Genomic DNA, 26,774 nt, shown 5'->3' on the forward strand with positions numbered 1-26,774 from the left:
ATCCCCCCTCCTCATACGTCCTCCCATATACCCCTACACCCGCCTATACCCCTTCATACAGCCCCAAACACCTTTCCAACTCTTTTACTCTGACATTCAAGGACCTACATAAATAACCTGGCAATAATTTACCCTCCCAACCCAGTTCTAAACCCTACACTGCAAACATACTGTTCTCACTGTCCCACCCCATCTTAGTTCATGCCCCTTCCCTTGCCTTCCCCGCAACTTCTCACCCCCTCAACCACAACCACTTTTCCAGCTATATAGATTTTAACTCATCTTTCAAGGTTCACTGAAGTCCCATTTCCTTCATAAAGCTTTCCAGCCTACTTTGCCTCTTGATTTTTCTTTGTCCTGGATTTCTTAGTTACTCAGCTGGTATTCATCTGGTTTCTCATGCAATTTTGCATTTAAATATAAACTATATTGTAACATTTACTGTTGATTTAAATATAGAATTCTCCCTTCAACTAGAGCATAAGCATAGGCCACAGCTTTCTGTTTTCTCCACAGCAACAAAATAAAAGGCACACTGCTTTTCAATGGCTGTTACCCTATATGTTATTCCCCTATTTAACCTAATCTTGTCTAACAGTTCCCCAAACACATTCAATCCCTGGATTTCCTTCCACAACTTGACAACACCACATTTAAACACACGCAAACACAACTGCGAGGGTCTTGCAATCATAAACTAGATTATTGGCTTAAGGGAATAAGCAAACGTGAAGGAAGAATAGTCAGTCTCCCTTATGAATGATGCAAAATCAATTTCAACACTTTTACAAATAACCTGGAAAAGCATACGTATATTAACACTTCCAGGTTTACCAATTTCAACAAGCAATTCTGAACAGCAAGTTACCAGCCAAAAGGAAACAAATGTAGAAAGTTTTCTAAGGAATATGAAAGTAGGTATCAGAATATTTTCTAATATTAAAGAAAAAAATAATGCAAGGTATATTATTAAATAATTATCTCTGAGAGAAAACAAATCTAGAACTCGTCAAGGACTGCTTTTAAAGATATGAAAGAACAGTGACAGAAAGTACTTATACCCAAAATGGGCAAACATGCTATAATCTTTAGGAAGAGAACTGAAAAAACAAAACAAAACATCTTATCTTTAGGAAGGAAACTGAAAAAAAATAAAGGCTGGGCATGGTGGCTCACGTCTGTAATCCCAGCACTTTGAGGGACCAAGACAGGAGGACTGCTTGAGCCCAGGAGGTGGAGACCAGCCTGGGCAACATGGCAAGATCCCTATTTCTACAAAAAAAATTAAAAAATTAGCCAGGTATGGTGGCATGCCTGTGGTCCTAGCTTCTCAGGAGGCTGAGGTGACAGGATCGCTTGGGCCTGGGAGGTGGAGGCTGCAGTAAGCCATGTTCCCGTCACTGCACTCCAGCCTGGGCTACAGAAGGAGACCCTGTCTCAAAATAAATAAATAAATAAATAAATAAATAAATAAAATAATATAAAATATAACAGAAACAGAAATGACTAAAACCTTGGGGGGGGGGGGAACAGATTATCCACATCAGATACTTCCAGAAAATACAGAACCTTTCCTCAAAATTCAAGAGTTGGTGTTATTTTCTACTTTTTAACAATACACAAAGGTTGCCCACTGCTACAGTGGAAAAAAAGAAAGAAAAATCTTAAAACATGGCATCCCAGGCTCCATTTCATCTGTGCCCAACTTATTTTTCTAACGTTATCTGCCATTACATTTTCCACCTCTTCTCTCCTGTCTAAAGGGAGTTTTCAGCATTATCTATAAATATTATCATCTTGACTGCCTCAAAGCTCTTGCGTATGCTAGCCACTCTGTACAGAATCCTCTTCCCCATCAAAGGGAACTTGGTGACATCCTATCATTCTTCCAAGGTCCAGACAAATGCCACTACCTCCTTGTATTACTCTTTACATTTCAGTGAACGTGAACCGGGCGCCGATTCCACCAGCATTGAGCCACTCACGGAGAATACAGAGATGAATGAGAAAAACTTGTTAAGTTCTAACGTGAAGAGAGAGAAGTAGAGAAAATAATAATGTAGAAAGTGTAACAATCAGTAAATAAGTAAGGTGCTATGGGAACACAGAAAGAAGCACCTAACAACTTGCTAGGGAAGAGGTGAGATAGAGGTGTCCCACAGCAATTGCAGGAAGTACAAAATCAGCGGAGTGTAGAGGCACAAGGCACAAGGGTTGTAAAGATCAGAAGTCTTCTAGTGTTGTAAGATTAAAGTGGGAGGCAGTGAGTGGCAGGAAATGAAGCTGGAAAAGAATAATCCTGGGGGTACTGCGTGTATTGTTAAAAAGCTTGACTTTCACCATTTGTAACTGACAAGAAGTAAGGGGTTTTAAGAAGTTAACTGTCAGGAGCAGATCTGTACATTTTCATAGATCCCTTAGTTTCTGTAATCTCCACGGTTTCTAGCAAAGAGTGTGGAAGGGAAATTTTCTGTTTCCCTGGTGCATTTTTGTTTGCTTTGTTTAGTTTCTGGAGTAAGGGAGGAATAGGTCCACTTAAAGAGTCCAGATACGAGATGGTAAGAATGGAACTAACACATTGGTAATGGAAAGGAAGCAGGTATAGACTCAAGAAACACATGGAAAGTCAAACTGACAGAACTTAGTAATTGCTTGGATTTTGAAGAACATTATGAAGAACACGTCGAAGAGGGCAGCCAAGTTTCTGGCTCCAAATGGTTTCAATTTTAATTTTCCCCTTTCTGTAAGCTCTCTCCTGAATTCAACTCTAAAGCATAGAAACATCTCGACTCTGGCTTTCTTCCCCACCTCTTTACATCCCTTCTTAGCCAACATTTCTTGGAAAGTAATAGACCACAGCTGAAACCACTTCCTCATCTACATTTCACTACTCATCTCCTACAACATGGATTTTGTCTCCACCACTTTACCAAAATGTCTCTTGGTAAAGTTACAAATAATCTCCTAATTGACAAATCTAGTGGTGACTTTTCAGGCTCTACCTTATTAGATCTGACATTTTTTTAATACTATCTCCATCTAGATTTCTTACAATGAAACGATACTTGTTTTCCTTCTACCTTTCTGGACACACCTTGATCTTCTCTACAAGCTCTTCCTTAACTTCTCTCCCTGCTCTGAAAATGACAGCATTCCCCAGAGTTAGATCTTTGGTCTGTTTTCATTCCTCATTCTGCCTAGTTGATTTCATGCTGTACATCTATTGGCTGAATACTCAAATCTCTCTGTCCAGCTTAGATCTACCTCTACTACTTATTTGATATCCCTATCAGAATGGGCCACAAGTACTTTGAACTCAGCTTGATAAAAACCTAATTCATCTCTTCATTCTAAAGCATTGAATGATAATAGTACTCTTCTGCTCAAAATGGCCCTTCCACAGTCCTTGGCATGAAGTTAACACTCGCTAGCAAATCCAGCCCCTCATAACCTGACCCCTACCCACCTCTGCAGACTCGTCTCCCATTACTGCTCCATCCCCCATATATGCCTTAAGATCTCAGTGTCCTGAACTAATCTCAGTTCCTGAAACACATAACAATTATTCATGTGCCTGTATAAATTGTTTCCTCTGCATTTGGCCATTCTTGGCTCCTTTAATCTCTTTCTTCTGAAAGTACAGTCCCTGAACCAAGCATGGCATCACTGGGAGCCTCTTGGAAATGCGGAACCTCAGGCCCCACTCCAGATTTAACAAATCAAAATCTACATTTTAACAATATCTCCATGTGGTTCCTATGCATATTAAAGCTGGAGAAACACTGCTTTAATCTATCATGGTGGCTACGGCAATATACAAGAGGTATCACTGAAAAGGACAAACCCAGCGCATGCCACTTTCAGAGTCTTAGTCTAAATCATTCCCTTACATACACTGCTTTGAATGAGTAGTCATGTATTTCGTTTGTTATTAACTCCCCTGTTTTCTCAGTCACTTCTAACCCTCTGGCTTTAATGCTTGATACCATTTTACTGGCCATGACATTGGCTCCCCTGGGCCTACTCTCTAACTGTCCTTGGGCCTTGGAAAACTTGTCCATACTGAGCTGTCTCACCACCAGGGAGCAACTCATCAGGACTGACAGAGAAAACATAAAATATTCCTCCCTATTTACCTGGTGAACTCCTAATCATCCATCCTACAAGATCACCTCAAGTGTCCCTGTAGGAAAAATTACCTGACCCCACTCCAAAAGCTGCTTCTGCTATCCCAAGGGACTCTAACATAGATTCCATGTGCTGCATAAATGCTAGTTTACTAATCATTCTCCTCCCACTAGGCTATGAATCCCCTAGGGTAAAGACTGTGTCTTATTCATCTCTTCTCCCAGTTGTGACATATACTTAACGTTTACTAGATGACTAATAAATAAGTTTGGAGCTCAGGAGGGAGATCAGAATCAGCAAGGTAACTCTGGACATCTCCTACACTTAGTCAAAAAGTGAAGATGAGATGGGATTACTTCAACAGGAAGGGTATGTAGAGCAAAATTCCATTAAGGATTAAACTCTGAGAAACAGCAACACAAAAAGGATGGGCAGAATGAATACTGAGGTAGCAAGGGGCTACAGAATTGGGAGTGTAACAGGACAAGAGAACTTTGAGAAGGAACAGGCAGACAATAGCGTCAAACTTATAGAAAAGTCAATTCATAATCAAATATAATAAGAATGCTTTAGATTAGGCTACTAAAAAATCCTTAATCTTTGAGAGAATTATGTCACTTACTTTAAGTTAACAGTTGGTTAAAGAGGGAACAAAAGGTACGGATGTGGAGCCACATACAGAGGAATCATTTGAAGAAACTGGACGGTGAGAGGAAAAAGGAAGACTTTCATATTAATTTATTCAACAGTATTTATTGAGCACTGGACACTAGGACTGTGGTAATAAACACGAGGGCCACAATCCCTATCCTCGTGGTGCTTTTATTTTAGCAGCAATAAATTCAGAAAGAAACAAGGCCAAGAACTAAGACTAGGTGGAGTAGAATCTGAAATGCATCCCTAACCTAGTGAAGTCCTAAAAGATAAGCCAAGCCTCCTCCCCAAAAAAAAGTCACTTGGTGTCAGATATCATTAATTTTAGTAATCAATGTATCTCATGTTTTTATATTGCATTTTTAGTTTCAGAATGTATATTTTTAGAGCGTATGGTTTATCATTCCAAAGTGACTGTTTTCTTAGACAATTAAAAACTTCACACTCTTTTTGTAAGCTCCATAGTACCTGGCACAATGAGACGAACATAGTAGGGTCCCCTTAATTGTTGGTTGATTTCAACAACTAAATGGATTATTGTTTAATTATAATGGAAATTATAACTAAACGGATTATGGCTATATTTGGTTTTCTATAAATTCCATCCCTTAAATACAAATCAAGTCCCTAGGAATTTGTTACTTGTCTTCACTACTCCTTTGCCATCTTTTATTCATATTCCCTAGCCTAAAAAACACAGATAAGAAATTTCCCTTTCTTCCTATTCTCTTCATATCTCAGTTTCTGCAAGCTAATCGATACTTTAAAAGTTACAATAACAGGCCGGGAACGGTGGCTCACACCTGTAATCCCAGCACTTAGGGAGGCCAAGGTAGGCGGATCACCAAGTCAGGAGTTTCAGACCAGCTTGGCCAAGATGGTGAAACCTCACCTCTAAAAAAATACAAAAAAAATTAGCCGGGCGTTGTAGAGCGTGCATGTAATCCCAGCTACTTAGGAGGCTGAGGCAGGAGAATCGCTTGAAACTGGGAGGTGGAGGTTGAAGTGAGCCGACATCGCGCCACTGCACTCCAGCCTGGGTGACACAGTTAGACTCCCTCTCAAAAAAAAACAAAAAGTTATAGTAACAGAAAGCTGAGGTCCTTCAATTAGGAAAAACAAAGTATGCTACATCATTTAATCAATTTGTCTTAAAAATAATGTGAAGAGGGGAACCACAAATCCTAATGCCAGAACTATTCGTACTTATCTAGCATGTTCTTCCTCACTCACCCAACACAGGAAACAGGCACCAATGAGCAATTAACGACCACTAACATTAAATTATGTTCTAAATATGAGTCAAAAGCAACATGGATTTGTTTTCTTCTACATGAGCAAATTTCAATTAATTCAACTTCTCTGAGTCAAGGTATAATCATTTTAAGAAGATGCATTTACTTTGAACATTTGATTCTCTAATTACTCAAGTGGTGATCAGAGCAAATGAATTCTGACCTAGTTCTGATTCTGGCTCACTATATAACCAAAAGGAACAACTTCTGTTACTCAGTTTTTAAGCAGCTATGGACAATTACAGCTGACCCTCAAACAACCCTCAAACATGGGTTTGAACTGTGTGAATCCACCTGTATGCAGACTTTCTTCTACCTCTGCCATCCCTGAGATAGCAAGACTAATCTACTTCCACTTAATGAAGAGTAAAAATATTTTCCCTCCCTTATGGTTTTTCTTAACAGCATTTTCTTTCCTTTAGCTTCCTTATTGTAAGAATACAATAAAACATACAAAATAGTATGTATATGTGTAACACATATAACATACAAAACATGCGTTAATCAACTGTTTATGTTATCAGTAGGGCTTCCAGTCAATAACAGGGTATTATTAGTTAAGTTCTGGTGGAGTCAAAAGTTATATCTGGATTTTCAACCTCACAGGGTGTCAATACCCCTAATCCCCACGTTGTTCAAGGGTCAAGCAGTGTACTTTCATTTCAGAGGTGGAGAAAGCTCTGCTATTATCAGCCACAGGAAACATAGTAGACCATCATTCACTTCAATTTGGTAAGTCAGCAGTTTTTACCACATCATAGGTTTCAAGGGGTGCTGGCAACAGTGGTTGCTGTTAACTTGAGCAGGATAGAGAACCTTGGCAGAACAGGTTCAAAAAACACCACACAGTCCTGGAATTGGTAACTCATTATTTTAGCATAGTAGATACCAAAGAATAGATGTAAGCCTTACAGACCTAAGTTCTGCTACTTACTTAGTTACATAGCCTTAGGCAAGTCACTGAGTCTCAGTTTCCTTATCTATAAAATGGGGATAACAATTATCTTGTAGGGCTAGTCAGGCACATTATCATGAAAACTTAATAGCACTTAGCAGGGAGCATGCTATAAGTGGTGGTTAATAATGACAGTTTTAACAAACGGTAATCATTAGCAATACTATTGTTATACATAATGGTTGTGCTGTGACATAACTCGCCAATTCCAATTTTGACCCAAGTAATGTAGTAATGTGAAAATAATGTAAAATTCTGGCACATGTGTAATGAGACTGATCTAGCAATGGACTGTTAGAAAAACAATTTTTTTTTTGAGACAGAGTCTCGCTCTGTCACCCAGGCTGGAGTGCAGTGGCGCAATCTCGGCTCACTGCAACATCCGTCTCATGGGTTTAAGCAATTCTCCTGCCTCAGCCTCCCCAGTAGCTGAGATTACAGGTGTGTGCTACCACACCCGGCTAATTTTCATATTTTTAGTAAAGACGGGGTTGCACCATGTTGGCCAGGCTGGTCTCAAACTCCTGACTTCAGGTTATCTGCCCGCCTCAGCCTCCCAAAGTGCTGGGATTACAGGCATGAAGCCATGGTGCCCTGCCCAGGAAAACAATTTTAAATGTTCTTAATCAAAAGCAAAAGTGATTGAGAAAAGCACATCTGCAGCAATCAATGGCAGGATTTACCTACAAATTTACTTCAGGCAACAATTAACATGTGGATTTATAGTTACAACATCAAGCTAGCCAAGCAAGACCCCTACTCCAAAAAAAAAAAAAAAATCTGCCCTAGAATTAGAGTTCGCTTTGGTGCTTATTATTGCTATATTGCTACTTCTGGCTCCCCAGACTCTAAACATGGGTTTCTGAAAGTGTGGTACAAAGATTATCTGCAAAGCAACCAACTCTATAAATCACTGCAAACACTAAGGGTGGGAGACAGTGGAAGGGGACTCTCTAAAAGCCAGAAAGCATTTTTTGCTACTACAAAAGAACACTGAACTTGAAAATCAGGGTTTTAGTTCTAGCTCCACTGATTAGTGACTTCAGGCAAATTACATTATCTCAGGGTTTGAGTTAAAACAAAACATAGAACCTAGTTCAAACAGGCTCAAATAGGATCAACAGAAACAGACATGAAATCACTTAAAAAACTATAAAACATGGAAACTACCCAGAAATGTTAATATTCAGATGCTGAGAAAATAAAACAAGATACGCTTTTAGAAATTTCAGTTATTACCCTCACACATTCACACCACTTTATCTTTCTCTCACTTTGGAAAGAAGGTTTTCAGGTGCTCTCATTCGGGAATACAGGCTGAATATCCCTTATCCAAAATGCTTAGGATCAGAAGTGTTTTGGATTTCAGATTTTTTTTTCGGATTTCAAATATTTCAATATTTCAAAATACTGGTGGTATACCAGTTAAGCATCCCAAATCTGAAAATCTGAAATCTGAAATGCTCCAATGAGCATTTCCTTTGAGCATCATGCTGTCACACAAAATGTTCCGAATTTTGAAGAATTTCAAATTTTGGATTTTCAGATCTGGCATGCTCAACCTGTATACTACTGAATGACATGCTACTTTACACTTTTCTGAAAAGATCCTCCCCAAAATCTTTACATAAAACTATACCAATAAACTACATAATTGAAAATATTAGTATTCTTCCCTGAACACCAGATGATGTTCTAGAATTAAATCAGAGGCAAATAAATATAAATATTATAAATAAACACTACTTGCATCCTAAACAAAACAGCATGGCCATCTACAAAGGTACAGTTTCTCAATAAATATACTGGAATGTCCTCAATATTGTTAATACATTCACTACATTATAACTTGTTTGTATTCAATAAATAGTTCAGAGCTTGACACTGGTGGGTAATATCAAGCAGCATCAGCAATTAATATTTATTTAGTTATTTAGAATGCTACATGTGAGAAATCATTCAAAGCACTTTGCATCTATCAACTCATTTACACTTTATAACAACTGTATAAAGTAGGTTACCCTTATTATCTCCATTTTCCAGACGAGGACCAGGCATCTGGCTTCAATACTCTTAACCTAAGCTGAACACACTAACTTTACACTGAAAAATCTGTAACAACTTAGGGTCAGCTGGGAGCCTGACACATTAACAAGATATTATAATACAGAATGGTAAGCAATACTGTAGGGGCAAGTGATGGGCTAAAAAATACTAAGTCTTCAGATACTACTACATAGTTGAAACTCATTCCCTATGAAACAGTAATTCCCATTCTAAAAGCAAGAATCCCTGGGCCTGGGGAAGATGAACACATTCTGTAAGGATCTCTCATCTTTCTGTTCAATTAACCAACCTGTCTGCTATGGTTCTGTTACTTTCCTAGTGAAGAAGAGCCTTCCCATCAATCTTTTTCTTCCCAAAACCATTCCAAATCAAGGTAGAGATCAGAATCAGGGATAAATTAGTTTTTACCAGAAACTAAGAAAAAGAGATTTCTTAAAAGACATATATTATGATTTTTAAGTACTTAAAATGGGTAACTGACTCTGGACTAACCAAGTGTTGCTTAAGACAGGCTTTCCCTTAATATAACTTTAAAAAGAACTATTTTCAATTAGCGTTATCAAAGCTACCAGTTTCCACAGCCAAGACTTCTGCTTGTAACACAATTAATAGCAGACCCTGTTTTACCTACACCCACTTGTAAATTGCCACCTGGGAACAGCCAACCCATCTGGGTGGCCAGGTGGCCCTGCTACTTGGGTTTCCCTCCTCATTCCCCTTTCAGCTAAAGACATGATTGTATTACCCTTCCTCACTAAACCTCATCCTCAATTCTGTGCTATTTCTAGCATGAGTTAAGAGCCCAACTGGTGGTGAGGAACGAAGGAGCAGGGATAGTACTACAGAGGACAAAGAAGAAAATAAAGGTGAAATCCCTCCTTTCTTACATACTACGTCATCCTTTCTACTGAGTTCCTAACCATTCTCTTCACACCTTTCAGTGGCCCTGTCCTATCACTAAAGCCAATGCTTTGTCTCAAGAAATCAGTGAGCTGTGGCCAACTGGAATAATTTTTGTCCTCTAAAACGCAAAGGAAGTCGTACATAGCTCCTTTTCCTACAGGAAAAACAACATGGTATAATGGAAGAAGAACATATTCTAAAATAAGGTGAGCTTCTGGTGAGCTTCTGTTTCAATCTCAGTTGTGAAGCTTTTTATCTGTATGACCCTGTTTTCTCATCTGTAAAACAGTTAACTACCTCATAAGGTAGCTGAGGACCAAAAACGTACTGTAGCAAGAAATCAAGAGACTGCCTTTACACTTTTCATGCGCCTCATATACAGTAAGGGAAAAAAACAAAAACAAACAAACAAACAACTCAGGATCAGTACCCCAAACCCTTGGAACATAGGCTCTCAAACTTTTCTGACCACATAGCACATTTTTCACTGTGACCCAGTACATACACACATACAATCACACACACAACTGAAGTTTCACAAAACAATACTATGCTATGGGTGATTCATTCTAATATTTTCTATTTTCTTTCTTTTTTTGTTTTTTGTCTGTGGTGACCCTCTACACTGATTTTATAACCCTCAAATGGGTTGTAATCTGCAGTTTTAAAAGAAACTACTTTGCACTCTTCTCTCCACCTTTCTCCTCCCATGCCCTCCTCTCTAATCACACACAGAAAGCTCTTTTTAGTTTTGTTACCATTCCACCCTACAGGAGCTCCTAGAAGAGTATTTCCTAGGATGCAAACCCCAGCAGGTAGAAGAGAGATCAGGGAAGAAGGAAATTGTGAGAGTGCTGGGGAGAATATGTGCTGCTTCTGGTCCAAGAAGGAATACTAAATCTATTTTCCCTCAGAGACAGAGTTATTCTTGGGGGTAAAACAAAGTTGTATTGCTAGACTAAAACACTGGAAGTAAAACAGGATTGTGGATTAGTCTAGGAACTTAACCTACATATGTAACAATAATTCTATAAGAAAATGCTCCCGAACAAAGTTTTAAAAACATATTTCTAAGGTGGGGGAGGGATGCCACCTATACAATGTCCAAGAGATTGGCAAACTACAGCCCTCAGGTCAAAATCCAGTCTGTATATAGCCCCTGAACAATGGTTTTTACATTTTTAAATGGTTGAAAAAAAATCAAAAGAATAATACTCTGTGACACATGAAATTACATGAAATTCAAATTTCAGTGCCCACAAATAAAGTTTTACTGGAACACAGTGACACTAGTTTATTTACATATTGTCTGACTGCTTTTGTGTTACAGCTGGCAGAGCTGAGAAACTGCAAAAGGGACTGCCTAAAATACTATCTGGCCCTTTACAAAAATGTCTGCGGACCCCCATTCTAAGTGCTCGAAAGCATTCAACGTTCATTGATAAATATTTGTTAAGCATCTGTTATGTGCCAGGCATGGAAGAAACTACATTATAAGTCTGATATGGCCCTTGTCATAAATACTAATGGAAGACAAACAAGTGAAAAAAAGCTCAGAGGAATAAAAAGCAGTTGGTTTGTTGTAGGAACTACCAGAGGGCCAATACCGCAAAAGATAAGGATGGAATGCGGCCATATCATACAGAGCCTTTAAGGTCACTGTAAGGAATAAGCCCTCTAATATCTAATATTTGGTTGTTTATGGAATTAACCCCTTTATTCGCAGACAGCCTAAAGATAAATGTCGAGCCATCAGGCATCACAAATTCTGAATTCGAAGTGCTGGTATAGTTCCCTTCAATCCTTCTTATTACTCTCTACTCCTTGAAAAACATAACTGTATTAATTACAAATATTTGGCATAGCATTTCAAAGTTTTAAAGGTTGCATGTTCAGCAAAAGGTAGGAGAGAAGAAAAAAAATTTAAGTTGCATGTATGGCCATAAAAGCAAACGAGAGCATGTCCTTCACGGGGACATGGATGGAGCTGGAGGCCATTATGCTTAGCAAACTAACACAGAACAGAAAACCAAATACCACAAGTTCTCACAAGTGAAAGCTAAATGATGGGAAGACATGGACACATAGAGGGGAACACTGGGGCCTATGGGAGGGAGGAGGGAGAGGATCAGGAAAAATAACTAATGAGTACTAGGCTTAATACCTGGGTGATAAAATAATCCATAAAACAAACCCCCATGACACAAGTTTACCTATGTAACAAACCTGCAGGTGTACTCCTGAACTTAAAATAATTTTTTTTTAAGTCGCATGTATATATGTTTATGTGAGTACGCTTGGGCTTGTGTGTGTAGCCTCTGATCTTTACTCAAATCTTTGAGGTAGGTACTATAAAATAGAAACTAAGGTAATGAAATTTTCCCAAGTTCACATGATATTCCATACTGTGGTAGACAGGCACAACACCCAGGTTTTCTCCTGGCAGAATGTTTGCTCTTTCTACTATATCAACCCAAAGATCTGCATAATTAATTACTTTCATTGAATTTGAAGATAAAGCAAGTGTTAGGGGTTTTTTTGTTGTTTTTTTTTTTTTTTAAAGAAAACCATTCTTGCCAACAAAAGGCTACATATGTACCAACAAAATGAGCTTTTATTTCTATTAACCAGCCCTAACTGACAAATAACGTTTCAATGGTTCTATTATCTATAACAGAGTAGGCTCCTCTACTCTTCTGTGCTCTGGCTTACTGAGCTGATTTCCTTCCATCATAGATGCAAGGCTAGATATTAATTACAAAAATACTGTCTAATTGAGGACTGCTAAATATATGTTGCTAGACTAATTAGAAACTACAGTTCTTGATGTGGGGATATTCTAGGGATACAATAGTGAAAAATAAGATCTGCAGGTAAAAAGTCAAAATTACTCTTCAATGATTCAAAAGGAAAATAAAGTATAACCACCCTTCTTCTCTGACCCTAACCTTTTACTTTTACTCCATCCTTCAGAAGTGAGGATCAGCTTGAGTAGTTTATTCTTCCTAAGAATCATTCCGATAAAGGTAGTTACTGGAGAAAATAGTACCTGACAGTTTGTTAGGCCCTCCCAGCAGTAAAAGCTTGCTAATTTAATTTCCTCTATTATTTCTAACCCTCTCGGCTAATAAGCAATCTCTATTTACATTTTAACAAAAACTACAATTAGCAATTAATTTCCTAATTCAACACCCAAACCAAGTATATGTATCTCTAAAGAACTGAGGAGGAAAATAAGTAAAGATTACCAAGAAAGATTTGTTATATAATATAGAATTAAAAAGATGGTCAGTGGCTATTCAACCATTTTTCTGGCCATTCAGAAAGGTGTTTTATTCTACTTTGAATGCCCACTAATCAAATTGCTTTACTATTACCATATCCGTCTTGTATATGTTATCTTGCAATTATTCATTATTTATCATCGTCCTCATTTACTCATTGACTTTTCATTTCTCCTCATATAATTTTAGTAATTATTACAAGTTCATTTCGAGTCTTAGGTTATATAAAATTAATTAGCAAACTGTATTCACTAATCCTGAAGTATGAAACTCCACTACCAGGTAAAAGAAAGGCCTAGCATCCAGTTCTTTTTCTAGAACTATTTTACTTAAGGTAATAATAAATAAAATGACCTATAGTATTTATAGGGTAAAACTGAACTTTATAGAAGGTGGCTTATCAAAGATGGTTAGCTTTACCTGCTTCCAAAATGAAAAAATCCAAGTGAAACCAGATGAAAAGAGGCAGGCACCATTATATTTTTTAAATTCAGTAAAGTTTAACATCTCTTCTGGTTTTACCTGTGTGTAATAATGCAGTTTTTCCTAGGCACAGATGCTACAGCTGAACTTCTGCCATAATAAAGAGCTTATTTCCCTGTGCCAAGCACCACCTCTTTACTATCAACAGGAGAGGACTGAAATCTTTCCAGATAAAAACATTCCAGCTGAATACCTAGAGTTAGAGGCTGCAGCCCTGAGTAAAACTAATAGCCTAAAGTATTAAGTATTCATCCTTTCAGCCTTTATTGTAAGACCTTGATAACCTGAAAAGATATCAAATTTCTAAGAATTAAGATATAAAATACACTGAGTTTCTACTTCTGAATCTTCAACCATACCAACAATATAGTATATTACATCTGAAACAATAAAGAGGTGGTAAGCTTGTGAAAAAAATAGACACCTGAAAAGGAGTAAAGCCAATTTCAGAGAGAAATAGGAATGCTTAAGTAAATAAGAATATATATAAATTAGCAAATGTACAAAATCTAAAGATAGAAATTTGTTACAAAAATTCAATAACCTCTAGTCTGCGTTTCATTATTTCTTTTTTCTGAGAATTTGTATTCAAAGTTCACATGTGCACAAGAAACCTATCCATTCATGTTTTTTTTAAGCAATGACAAGTAGGAAAAAAAATAAGATGACTAAAATAAGATACAAAAGGAAGACTGATAAGTGTAGGCAAGCTTTACAATACAATCAGAGAATGTTCAAAGCTGGAAGGGATCTAGGAGAGTCTCTCTAGCTTACACTGATGCAACAGGTTCCTAACTGGTCTCACCTCTTCCCTCCTACACTCTTCCAGTATGTTTTTCAGATAGCTGCCAAAGTGATCTCAACACATAACCCAGATCTGCTCTTCCTTAAAACTCTTTGCTTCACACTGCCGTTTGCATTTTATTCTAACTCCTTCCCCTGTTACATCAAAGACCTGCATGATCCTGTCCCTATCTCTCCAGTCCCATCCCTGCATTCATTGCTTCAGGCAGCTAGTTAAATATTTACTGAGCTTCGCCTCTGTGCCAGAAACTGTGCCATGCATTGGAAGTATTAAGAAAAAGTCACACCCTTCCCCGCCCCAGTAGAGCTTACATTCTAATATTGGAAAGGACAAATAAGAAATAGGCCAGGCGCGGTGGCTCACACCTGTAATCCCAGCACTTTGGGAGGCCAAGGAGGGCAGATCACTTGAGACAGGAGTTCGAGACCAGCCTGCCCAACATGGTTAAACCCCCTCTCTACCAAAAATACAAAAATTAGCCAGGCATGGTGGCGCACGCCTGTAGTCCCAGTTACTCGGGAGGCTGAGGCAGGAGAATCACTTGAACTGGAAGGCTGGGGTTGCGGTGAGCCAAGACTGCACCACTGCACTCCAGCCTGGCCAACAGAGCGAGACTCAGTCTCAAAAAAAAAAAAAAAAAAAAAGAAATAGGCAGATAAAGTAAACAGATGTGATATGTGATAAGGCAAATAAAGAGTAATCCTCTCAGCACCCTGTTAGTTTCTGTCCGAGCACGTATGACAATCTGTAATTATGTTGTTCATTTGACTACTTACTTTATGACTATAAGCTTCAGAAAGGCATAATCATATCTATCTTCATGTTTAATACTGTATCCCAAGCACTTACCATAGTGTCTAGCATGTAGTTCAATATTGATTTGTTAAGTGAATGAATACCTATTTCACCCTCTTTAATTTAGGGTGAGTAAAGTGAAATCTTAATGGCTGTCAAAGGTCAAAGAGTCAGTAGGAAAGTAGGAATTTGAATGACAGACTCTTAAGTTTTAGTCCAAAATATTATACCACATTCAAAATATTGATCTCAAAGTACAGTCATTGAATAGCTTTGTGTTTTCAAAGCTTAAAGTAGCTGGTACCTAAAAAACAGACTTGAGAATCTTTCAAAACTTTACTTCTACTAAAAGTTTTAAAACACTTAAAAAGTTTAAGGAAGTTTTCCAAGGAAAAAAGAGATTTTAAATTCCCACTAATAAATAGAGACGATTTAGTCCATTGTTTCTTTTTAATGCATGCTAAAACAGTGAGACCTTAAAGAACTCTTTGTAAGGAACCACGATATCTGAATATTCTAGATATTTATTGGCAGCTATCTGGCTCTCTATAATGATATGTTCTTTGGCTGTATCATTTAGTCAGAGTATTATTTCACATTAACTGACTGATAAGTAACCTGCAAATGTAAATATCCCCCAAGAACCAAATCTATATTTTTTAATGTTTTACATACCATATCCTTTTAAATGGGACTTAAAGATAGATTAAAAACTAATATGTAAGATCTACTCTGGACCAGCTACCATGTTATGTGGAGTTATCAATTCATTTAATACATCTTGGTTTACAAATTTTAAAAGTTAATCTCAGAGTTTTAGAAATGTGCCAAGATCTCATAACTTGTCCATGCCCCTTCCTCTTGAAATAATGCCTTGGAGCAAGCTTGATATATCACATATAGTTATGAAGATGGGAAGAACAATAAACTTTTCCTTTAAAATAAAAATTTTAAAGTTAATAATCATAACTACGAAAACTCCTCCCTCTAAGCTTTATAAATAGGCTTACTTTTATTACAATATGTAAAGACTTGATTCATTTTTAAAATCTTTTGAAAGGCAACCCCTCCCCACATGTGTAGCCAGTCCTTCTAATGTAGTAACTCTCTTCTTGCTTTACATTTATTTTCTTTAGCAATATTAGAGAATAAAGTAATTCCCAGTGTGACTACAGCCAACCAAAGAAAAAACTAGTCCAAAAGAATGGTCACTGAAAAGTTTAGGTTTCAAGCGTGAATACCATATACCAAATTCAGAAAAGCATCTAAATCTACTTCCTTAGAACAGTATATTTTACTGTAGGGTCTCATACAGATTTCAAAGAATATAATCTGGATGACCAGTATGAGTAATTACTGAAATTTGACCATCATTTAAACATAAACAACATATTGAGCCACTAATGCTTAGAATTCTTTAACTAGACATCACAATGAAGACATATCCATCACACAGTGTCTGCCTTTTTAAGAGAATATTACATGTTATCATGTTTTATTATGTACTCTTATTTTTCCAAATACATGTCTTTATTTATATTCATGCTTATCATCTAAAACTGTATCTGTAAACTTTTTTAGTTATGAAGGCACTTTCAATTTTCCTCTGGCTCATTACTTCCTTACCAATTTTATTTAGTAGTGCAACCATTCTACCTTAGTCTTCGAGTTGCTTTTCAGTCCTATATCCACATATGGGGTATTTGGGACATACATCAGGATATGTATCATCCACTCTTACCTCCTCAGTTTTAATTACTTTTCATCTGAATTTAAGAGTTAACCCCCTGAGATTGTCCTACTTCTTCAAGCAATTGTGAACTCTCTTCATCACACAAATCTCTTCCTCAGATTTAGTCAAAATGTCTCCATCCCACCTTGCCTTCATCCATGGTCAAGTTTACTCTCAAATGGCTATTGTGTTCCTGATGCTATTTTGTGTCTTTTCCTTCATATTAACATCCTTCCTAATCTCCGTCTAAGACTTTTTTTCCAGTACTAAGTCCAGCAAGTCTTTCCTAAATTAAAAAATCCCAACTCCCCAAAATTACAATCTAATGTTGTTTCAGCACCTTCGTGTGTGCTTAATTTATTCGACTAGTCCAAAAGAGAGAAGACCTTAGTCAGGGAAGAGCCATGTTCCCCCTTGAGACCAGTTTTCCCTATATTCTATACTTAGGCACACAGTCTCTATTGTAGATTAATTAATGACCATATTTTTCAGTGCATATATTTTTCATTGCACACATTTACGTATGAAGCTTCCTTTTCCACTAAGAGAGTACTGAATACAGGAAATAAGGATTGTTGAACTAGGTCACTGGTTTTAGGGATTTACAATCCATTAGTTGGTCAATGAATCAATTAATGGGTCACGATCAATGTTTTTTAAATGAAATGTAATATAAAAATACATAAGTGTCCTGCACATAGTTAAGAGTACACAGTTCATGAAACTTTCATTTCTGATGCACACAGACATATATACATACACCCCTACTACTACATGGGAACTAAGTCATAATGCAATGTGTAATTCCTATTGTGTATTATAATCAAAAAAGTATGAAAGCCATGGAACATGAGGATACCTAAGATCCCCTCTAAATCTATATAATTCAAATTCTAATTTTAATTATTTAAAAAATTTAAATTTGAACATAACTTAAAGATATCAAAACAATGAGCAAAATCATCTTTTCTTAATAAAATGTCACCACTGAACTCTAACCTTAAAATTATAGAACCATAAAGCTTTCAGAGTAGGAAAAAAAATCAGGGATCATCTAATCCAAGTTCACCACTTCGATACATTAAGAGGACAACCATGGCTCAGAGAAGTGAAATAATTTCATTTCATTCATTTAATAAACATTTGCTGAGCACCTATTGTGTACCAGGTTCCAGGAATGGGTGTGTGGATAAAGGAAAGATGTCTTCAAAGAGTAGAAACAGGAAAGTAAACATTTGCACAGTCTAAAGTGGAAACAGGCAAGTAAACATTTGCAATTATTACTGAAATCAAGGTCATTTACAAGGTGTTAGATGAACAGAAAGCAACTAACTCAATCTGGGTTGAGTGACAGAGAAAATGTTTCTAAAGAGGTGATACTTCTCAGTCTTAAAACCAAAAAGGGGTTAGCCAGGTAGAAGAGGAAGAGTAACACGTACAAAGGCACCATACTGACATACAATAAAGGATTACACATTTAAGAAACTGCAAGTCAAGTCTATATGGATGGAATATAGTACTCAGGCTGAGGAGAAGCTGCAGCAGAATACCTAGCATTTAATATTCAAACCACTCTCTGAGGTAGGCACTATTAATATCCCCCCATTGTGTAGATGAGAAAACTGAGGCACACAAAGGTGAAGTAACTTGACCAAGGTTAAGTTATGAAACCAACATTTAAACCAATTAGGTCTACATCCAGAGTCTATACTCTTAACCAATACCAAGAGGTTAGAAAAAATAGGCAGGAACCAAACGATGAAGGACCTTTTATGACATTCTAAGACTTTAGATTCTATGCTAAAGGTGACTCACAGTCAGTGAAAGGTTTTAAGCAAGGGTAACATATTCGGATTTATTTTTTAATAAGATCACTCCAGCAGCTATGCAGATGGACTAGAAAGAAAAGGAAGTAGTGATAGGGGACTGGTAAATCTTAGCTAGAAAAGTGCTACAATAATCAAGTAACAGAAAATGATACATAAGCTAGATACTGGCAGCACTGACACCAGAGCTCAAGTCTACCAACCTCTATGACCACATTCTTGATCACTATCCATATGAAGTTTCCAATTTTTTCCCTTAGGCCCACCACTCTAACAGTTCAAAAAATCCAATCTCAGAGACAAAAACATATTTCCTTTAAGTCCCTTTATTAAAACAAAGCCTGACCTCTAGATACACTGGGTATACAAAAGTGACTAACAAGAAATCTAGGTGGAGAATGACAGAAAGTCACTTGCTATCTACAGTAGTTTTCTTACCTTCTTGATTTCTCCTCCTCCTCCTCCTTCCTCTATACACTATTCCTGGAATTTTCATGTTCAATAGTCAATTTGAAATCAATGTTCTGTCTAGACATGACTATTTTACAATCTAACAGAATTAAATCTACCACAGAGGAAGTCTAATGTGGTCCTATCAGCAGCAATAAATATACTCTTGGTTCTAGTCAAATTTTGGCTTAAACAGAGATGATAAATGAATAATAATATGAGCGAAACTTTTTCTGAAGCAGCAAAGAGTTAAGGAAAACCTGAATATTAAAAAAGAGAATAAGAGCAATCTAAAATTCAAGCCATTTGATTCTAAGAGAGTAACACTACTCCCAAGAGGGTGTGCGAGGTAGTCCAGAAACCAGTAAATGAAAAAACAGTGGAAAAGACTATCTGGTCAATTCTCAAGCATTCTAAATTCAATCTGTTTTCATTAAAACTACGGGTAAGCCCTCTGGAGTCACCCATGATGCTAAGCCACAACTGGGTTCCACAAGCAAGCAGTATAAGTACAGAAGGGTCAGGGGAAGAAAAGGGAGTAGACAAAGAAGGGAGGAAAATGGAAAGGGAACAATAATGAAAGGGAATGGAAAAAACAATGAGTTACAGAGCAGTGAGCAAAAAGCTAAGGCATACCAGTGACCCCTAGTATCAAATGTTGCCAACCTTACCTATAATCTGAGACAACATGGCAACTGGCAACTTAACAGACCATGAAAACACAAATTTAAATCATGGACTCATGAAATATCAAAGATGAGAAAATCATAGTAGCACTTTAAAAAGTCAAAATGCAACAAAATAAAGTCTTAGAATCTAAAGAAACAATTTAGAGATTACTAAAATCTCATTTGGTTTAGTTGTGCTTCTCTTCTTAAGAACAGTGAGTCTGGTGGACCCAAAAGGCGAAAATGTCAGTATCAGAGAGAAGGGTATGGAGAGGTGTGTTACAAAGACACTGTGAGGCTCATTTGGACACCATTTGTGGGAATGACTTCAGAATTTTCCTCTCTATGGTATAATGCTCCTTAATTTGCTAAGAGTTTCACTGTAATTCTTATCTTGGTTGGCTAGGTTAAATCCCTTAAAACCAGAGTTCAAAACAAGGCAAGCATTTTATTAATTATGGTCAAGATTTAGCCTTAAAAAGGGAAACGATCTGCAATAGATCATAAAATATTACTTACTGTATCATGAATTAGTCTAACGGTAACCAAAACCCAGCTAATGATTCTCAAGATAATTATGTAATTAAGAGATTAGGTTAAAAGTTTATTGAAATTAAAGTTAGCTAGACAAAATAAATATCTTTTTTAAAAAAACAGAATTTCTACCTTGAAACTATTCAGGGAACATGTAATAGTGAACATATTTCAGGCAACATGTTACACACATACACAAATACCGCCATGAGGCAGCCCAATGATGTCAGTAAAAATAAAGGCAAATATCCTTAAAGATCATATCGTGGCAAAGAAAATCCTGGATCTAAAGCAAATATAATTAAACTTGATACCTTAACCAATCATTCATTATGTCCAGGAACATGCAGTCTTCATGAGCACTCTATCAAAATCGGTGATAGGAGAGTTTATCCATAAGTCATCGGAATATTGTATTATAGTATAAAATATTATACTATACTGGTCAATTCTCAAGCATTTCATCAAGGATGAAAGAATGTGCGTATCTATAGTCTGTTTCTCTAATTTAATCATATTCTAATTTAAAAGATAATGAAAAGATAAAAATCTTTCAATACAAGGTCACCTGGAGATCATCGATACCATGTACTTGTAAAATTTAGATTACTAACTTTAGGGGGAAGACAGCAGAGCCCTTTTACTAATAAACTACTGCTTTTAAAATTTAAGAGTTTAGAACTGAGTTTTTCCTTTTTTTTTTTAATTTGTATTTTAGGTTTGGGGGTACATGTGAAGGTCTGTTACATGGGTAAACTCGTATAATGGGGTTTGCTGTGCAGATTACTTCATTACCCAGGTATTAAGTCCAGTACCCAATAGTTATCTTTTCTGCTCACCTACCTCCTCCCACCCTCCATCCTTGAGTAGACCCCAGTGTCTGCTGTTCTGTTCTTTGTTTTCATGTTTTCTCATCATTTTGCTCCTACTTATAAGAACATGTGGTATTTGGTTTTCTTAGAACAGGGTTTTTTGACCTCTACACTACTGACATATTGAGCCAGCTAACTCTTTGTTGTGGAAGGCTGTACCATGTATTGTAGGACGATTAGAAGCATCCCTGCCCTCTACTCAACTAGATGCCAGTAGCACACCCCGTCCCCTGTTGTGACAACCAAAAATGTCTCCAAATGTCCCATGGATGGGGATCTGGGGAAGTAGGGAGGGGGACTCACCCCAGCTTGAGAACTGTTGGCTTAGATCATAAACAGGAAAAAAAAAAATAGAAAACGAATGGAGGGAGAATTTTGTTTCATTTTGTTTCCAGTCTCCATGTTTCAATGTATTATATTTGAATTTGACCACAGACACCATTTATAAGAGATTCTGCCTTTTAGAAAACAAAGTATTTATCATCCATCACTTGTTAATCAAAGTTCAAAAGAATCTCAAAAGATTCTCTGTAATGCTAACTCCCCCTCCAACCACACATACATTCACACATACACAGTACTGCCTAGCTGAACTGAAGAAAACATAATTACCATACTTCCATTTCCTCTTTCATCAAATACATTGACCATAGTGCTCCAGCTCCCACAAAATCCAAAGGAATTCTCAACTTACTTCTATGCAACTCAAATACCACAATAGCTGCATAACTCTAGATAGGATAAATCTAAGTACTAAGGCAAGTATTAAAGTCATTCTCATACTTCAACAAACTGTGGGGAAAGACACAAATAAACCACAATGGCTATAAAAAGAAAACTAAGATTTATGTTTTCAAACAGAATCTGAGGAAGTATGAGAGGAATGAAAAAATTCAAAATCAAAGGTAATCTGAAGGCACTCCAGGATAGGGGCAAAATTTGAAATGTTTCCCCTGGAATGAGAGAGAGGAGGAAATTATACACTTGGCCATATCCTACAGGAATAGTCTGCATAATCAGTCTCCAGAATACATACCATGGGATGGAAACTGAAAAATCAGAGTCCACGAAATAGTAAACATCCCTCCTAAACACCTGGAACAAAACTGTTCCTTACTATTGTTTCCCATTTTGATTTTTTAAAAAAATCAAATATCTGGAAATGAAAAACTGACAACCTGAGAATTTTTTAAATTCTCATAAAAATAGTCACCTCATGCTTCCAACATGTCAGATCACACATTTTGTAGAAAAATCAATTAGTTGGAGAAACACAATAATCCTTTTTTAGAGTGCATCTGATCCATAACAAAAGGCTTTTAAAAATCAGACATTTTAAGTACTCAAATTGTTCATGTATAAATATGGATTAAGATCTTTATGATTATTTCAATTATCTTCAACAGAATCAAATGTTTTAGTTCAACTGGGAATGTTCATCTTAAAAAGCCTATGCAACAACATAATATTAGTTTAATATAAGTGGAATATCTATATGCCCTACAGCAACAAAATCACTTTATTTCAAAATTATAGCTATTAACCTCCTGGCCCACTGAAAATAATCCTGGCCCAATGAAAATAATACCCACAAGAAACTAATGCTCAATTATTTTTACTACCAAACCAAGCAGAGGAAGCTGTAAGATCTGTAGCGACAGCCTGCTTTTCAAGAAGTAATACCTTGAGACTGCTCAAGAATAACCTCCTTCATCGATTAGTGTGACTCAGGTGGGTTTGGGAGGGAATAATGTCCACAATTCCTTGGTCAGTGGCCATGATGCCCCTCCTCCTCAAGGGCAAGAGATCAGAACAAGGGATTTGAACAAGAGGAGTTCACCAGCCACAACATATAGAAGCAGAGGAAAAAAGAGTACTACTGGAAAGATAAAAACTACATGGTTAGGTCATGTCACAAAAGCAAGAGGTTTAATGTTATCAAGGCCTTCATTCATTTCAGACACACCATTGTTTAGCTTCCTTCCCAAACCGTGCACAAAAAGAACTGTCAGCCTGCCTTAAGCATGTTCCTTCTTCCATTTAAACAGACATGATTCTTTTGGTTAATCTCTGGCAATGATCGCCATTTCACAACACATTCAGCCCACCCGGAACTGATCAATACCACTACAGACATAAGACTAGACTTTATCCATTTATTAACCACAACGAAATGTACCATTCAGCAAAATTCTATACATTACAAAAGATTCTATTTAAAGGGGGGTGGGGAAGACGGACACAAACACACAAACACACACACACACACCCCACAGAGGTACACAAAGAAGACTACCACCCTTTAATTTTCCTGTGGCAAACGAGATAAAGACATGGCCATGAAACCTGTCAATTCGCCCCCCTTTCCAAGAGTCCCCCGTAATTCTATGCCACAAGCTTGTAACTGAATATTAAATTTTACGACAAATAGATCCAAAGAGACTTATTTAAAATGTTTCATCTATTGAACTAACTCTCCTGTTATGTACATCTGCACACCTTTGAGCTAGATGCTGTATTTATTTATAGAATTTCAAATACAAAAGACTAGATAGTTTTTCCAACCACTGGTTGCAACCATAGAACGTCCTCACAAAATCAAAATTTCCAATATAAAATGGCCAGTTTATTCCCCCAACCTTGAGCTAAAACCTATTTTATGAGTGTACTATATTTAACAAAAACAATTTCACATGGGTTGTTCTAAACCGAAAACAATGCTTCAATACAAAGCGTTTAAAATAAGTATTCCGTAGGTAAGCAAAATCTATGCCCCAAAAGAGCACACAAATGGTGGTTGAACGCCAGCACATTACCAATACCAAGCGGCATACCTCTTCTGCACTGGGTTATAGTTAATACTCCAACAACAACTACAACTATTTTTAACACTGCTGGACGCTGAAGTTGAAGAAAACGTGAGGGGAGACCCAGATTAAATTGCTGATAGGATGTATTGTTTCTCACAGCCAAAATTAAGCAGCAACTGGCTTGATCTATGTCGTGATATTCACCGGTGAAGCACTAATTAAACGATGACAAAAAGCAACCCTTGTTTTGGAGGAGCCCACACTAAATACTCCTTTCAGATCTCAACCTTTGCATAAATTGTCACTTGTGGTATTTGCGGCTTAATTGCAACCCAACCAGCGCTGTCATCCAGTGTTATGGCCACAAAACATGACTTTCTCACTTCCACAACAACACAGCACTCACTCTTATCAGCTCGCCGACCCAACTCAAAAAGAGAAAAATGCATGGAGGTTTCCAGATCACAATCAGACCTGGGGGCGGGGGGGGGGGCGGTGGCAGCCGAGGGGCGCAGGGAGTGGGCAACCTCCCCTGGCTCCACTGGACTCTCCGACTCAACACCAGCCGCGGCCCCCAGCAGCGGCCGCCGCGGCCGCAGGAGCAGCCCCACCGCGCCGCGCTCCCTGCACCTACCTGAAGAACAGGAGATAAGAAAGACGGCAAACGCCAACTTTGCAGCAGCTCCCATTTTCCCGAGGCGCCGGGGAATCCGGAGGAAGTTCTCGCTAGATATCCAGTTCCCTGGGTCTTCCTCGGAGACAAACCTCCTGGTGTAAAATCAACCGTCATAAAACATACTCGGAAGCCCAGACCAAAAAAAAAAAAAAAAAAAAAAAAAAAAAAAAAACAAAAAAACGTTCACTGGGTAAAAAAAAAAAAAAGAAAAAGAGCACAACGATAAAAAATAAAATGCACCACGGGGGAAAAACCGCCACACACACGCACAACACACAAAACCAAACAACGAAAAGCCAACAACAACAAAAGCGGGTTTAAATCACTGTCAAAATCACTGTCAGCTCCGCTCGCCTCTCCCGTCTCTCGGAACAAAACGCCAGGCTGAGGCGACGAAGAGGCGGCGGCGGCAGCGGCGTCCGCTGCCGCCCGGACAGTCTGGGAACCGACTGGGTCCGACGTCCGGACCGACCTTCAACCCGGACACCTAAAGTCCGAGGACCACTGGCGGCCGAGCTCGCGGCGGTGGCGGCGAGGCGGCTGCGGCGCGGGGAAGGGGCGGCGGGCGGCAGCGGCGGCGGCGGTGCAGGCGGCGGCCAAGTTCTGGTCCAGGCTCTGGCTCCAGCTCCGGGCTCCGGGCTCGGCCGCGTTTTCGGTCTCCTGGCCTCCGCCGGGCTCCGCCCCCCAAACTTCCGGTTCCGGCCCGAAGCTGGAAGCCAGGCGCAGCGGAGGAACGCTCGGCGGCAGCGGCGGTGGCGGCGGCGGCGGCAGCGGCGGCCGGGCGCAGCGCGCGTGCCGGGCCGGGAGCGCGAGGAGATTGTCGGGGAAGCGAGGCGGGAGCGGGGGAGGGGTGAGAGAGCGAGGGCGGGGCCGAGTGGAGGGCGAGGAGGCGGGGCGGACGGAGGCTCGATACCGCGAGGCCTCGGCGTCCGGCCTGCTTGGGCGAGAGATACCGCGACAAAGGGGCGCGGGCGCCTCAAAGTCCGTAAGCTGTGGCTGGGCTGTGGCCGGGCGAGTAGATGCGGGCTAGGCCGGGCACGACCCGTTTCCAAATCGCGTCCGACGGGCCTCTCTGGAGCGCCCACCCGAAGGGTCAGGAGAAGCCCAAGAGGAAGAGGACTCCGAGGTGGGGCGAGTGGCCAGGGACTTCTCCGAGGGGCGTCTGCGGCGCCCAGTCTTTCCTCTGGGGGGACGCCTCGTCCGCTCTGAGACCGAGGAGTCGGTGGAAGGCGGACGTGGGAGCTGTTTCGCCGCGCCCGCCGAGCTGCCCAGGCGAGCTCGCGACGCGCGAGCTGGTGTGTGCGCCCCCAGACTTAGCACTGCGTCCCACCGCTGCAGCTTCTGCACACGCGTGCTGTCTTGGTGACTAGAAAAGAAAAAGAAAAAGAAAAACTCACGGAGGAAGGGCTGTCCACCCGCTCAGGATATTCACGCCATTTATCACGATGCGCAACTTGAATCCATTCCCGCCGTTCCTTTTACACACAAAGCATTCTGTTGAAAACTGTTTTGCACGTAATAGGTGCGCAAATACTTGTTTACTGCGCTTTGAAGAAAAAAATGAGGATTTCGAACGACATATTTGATGATCAGACAAGTGATTACTTGTCAAAATTTTAGCTATTTAAGGGCCTGTTTTTACCCCTTAATCCATGTTGATTGCTTACAAGCTGGTGTGCTAGGCACGGAATGGGATCCAACAGGTAAAAATAGGATGGGTCCCTACCTCAAGTAGCTTTTAGTATTTGCTGTATTCAGTTGGCTGCAGAATACAAACTAGAGACTATTGAAGGTAGTTGCTCTGTCATTTACCACACTTTAGTGAGCTTCGTGAAGG

General features: G+C 38.9%; 1 protein-coding gene across 3 annotated transcripts in view; it reads right to left on the reverse strand.

Annotated features, from left to right (window-relative positions):
* ACVR2A (activin A receptor type 2A) overlaps positions 1–26,205 on the reverse strand; it is an 87,206-nt gene extending 61,001 nt beyond the window's left edge. The window contains exon 1 of one of the 3 annotated variants that reach the window (XM_055108464.2): positions 25,410–26,205. Coding sequence is in view for 2 of the 3 variants with exons in the window: in XM_055108465.2 (XP_054964440.1) it covers positions 24,896–24,950 (55 nt within the window). In the remaining variant the exon portion in view is untranslated. Of the gene's footprint in view, positions 1–24,895; positions 25,110–25,409 lie in introns of those variants that run through there. The other 2 variants (XM_055108465.2, XM_034954026.3) reach the window with 2 other exon arrangements.
* Positions 26,206–26,774: the final 569 nt, after the last annotated feature.

This window comes from Pan paniscus, chromosome 13 (genome assembly GCF_029289425.2).
Source record: "Pan paniscus chromosome 13, NHGRI_mPanPan1-v2.0_pri, whole genome shotgun sequence".
NCBI classification, from domain to species: Eukaryota; Metazoa; Chordata; class Mammalia; order Primates; family Hominidae; genus Pan; species Pan paniscus.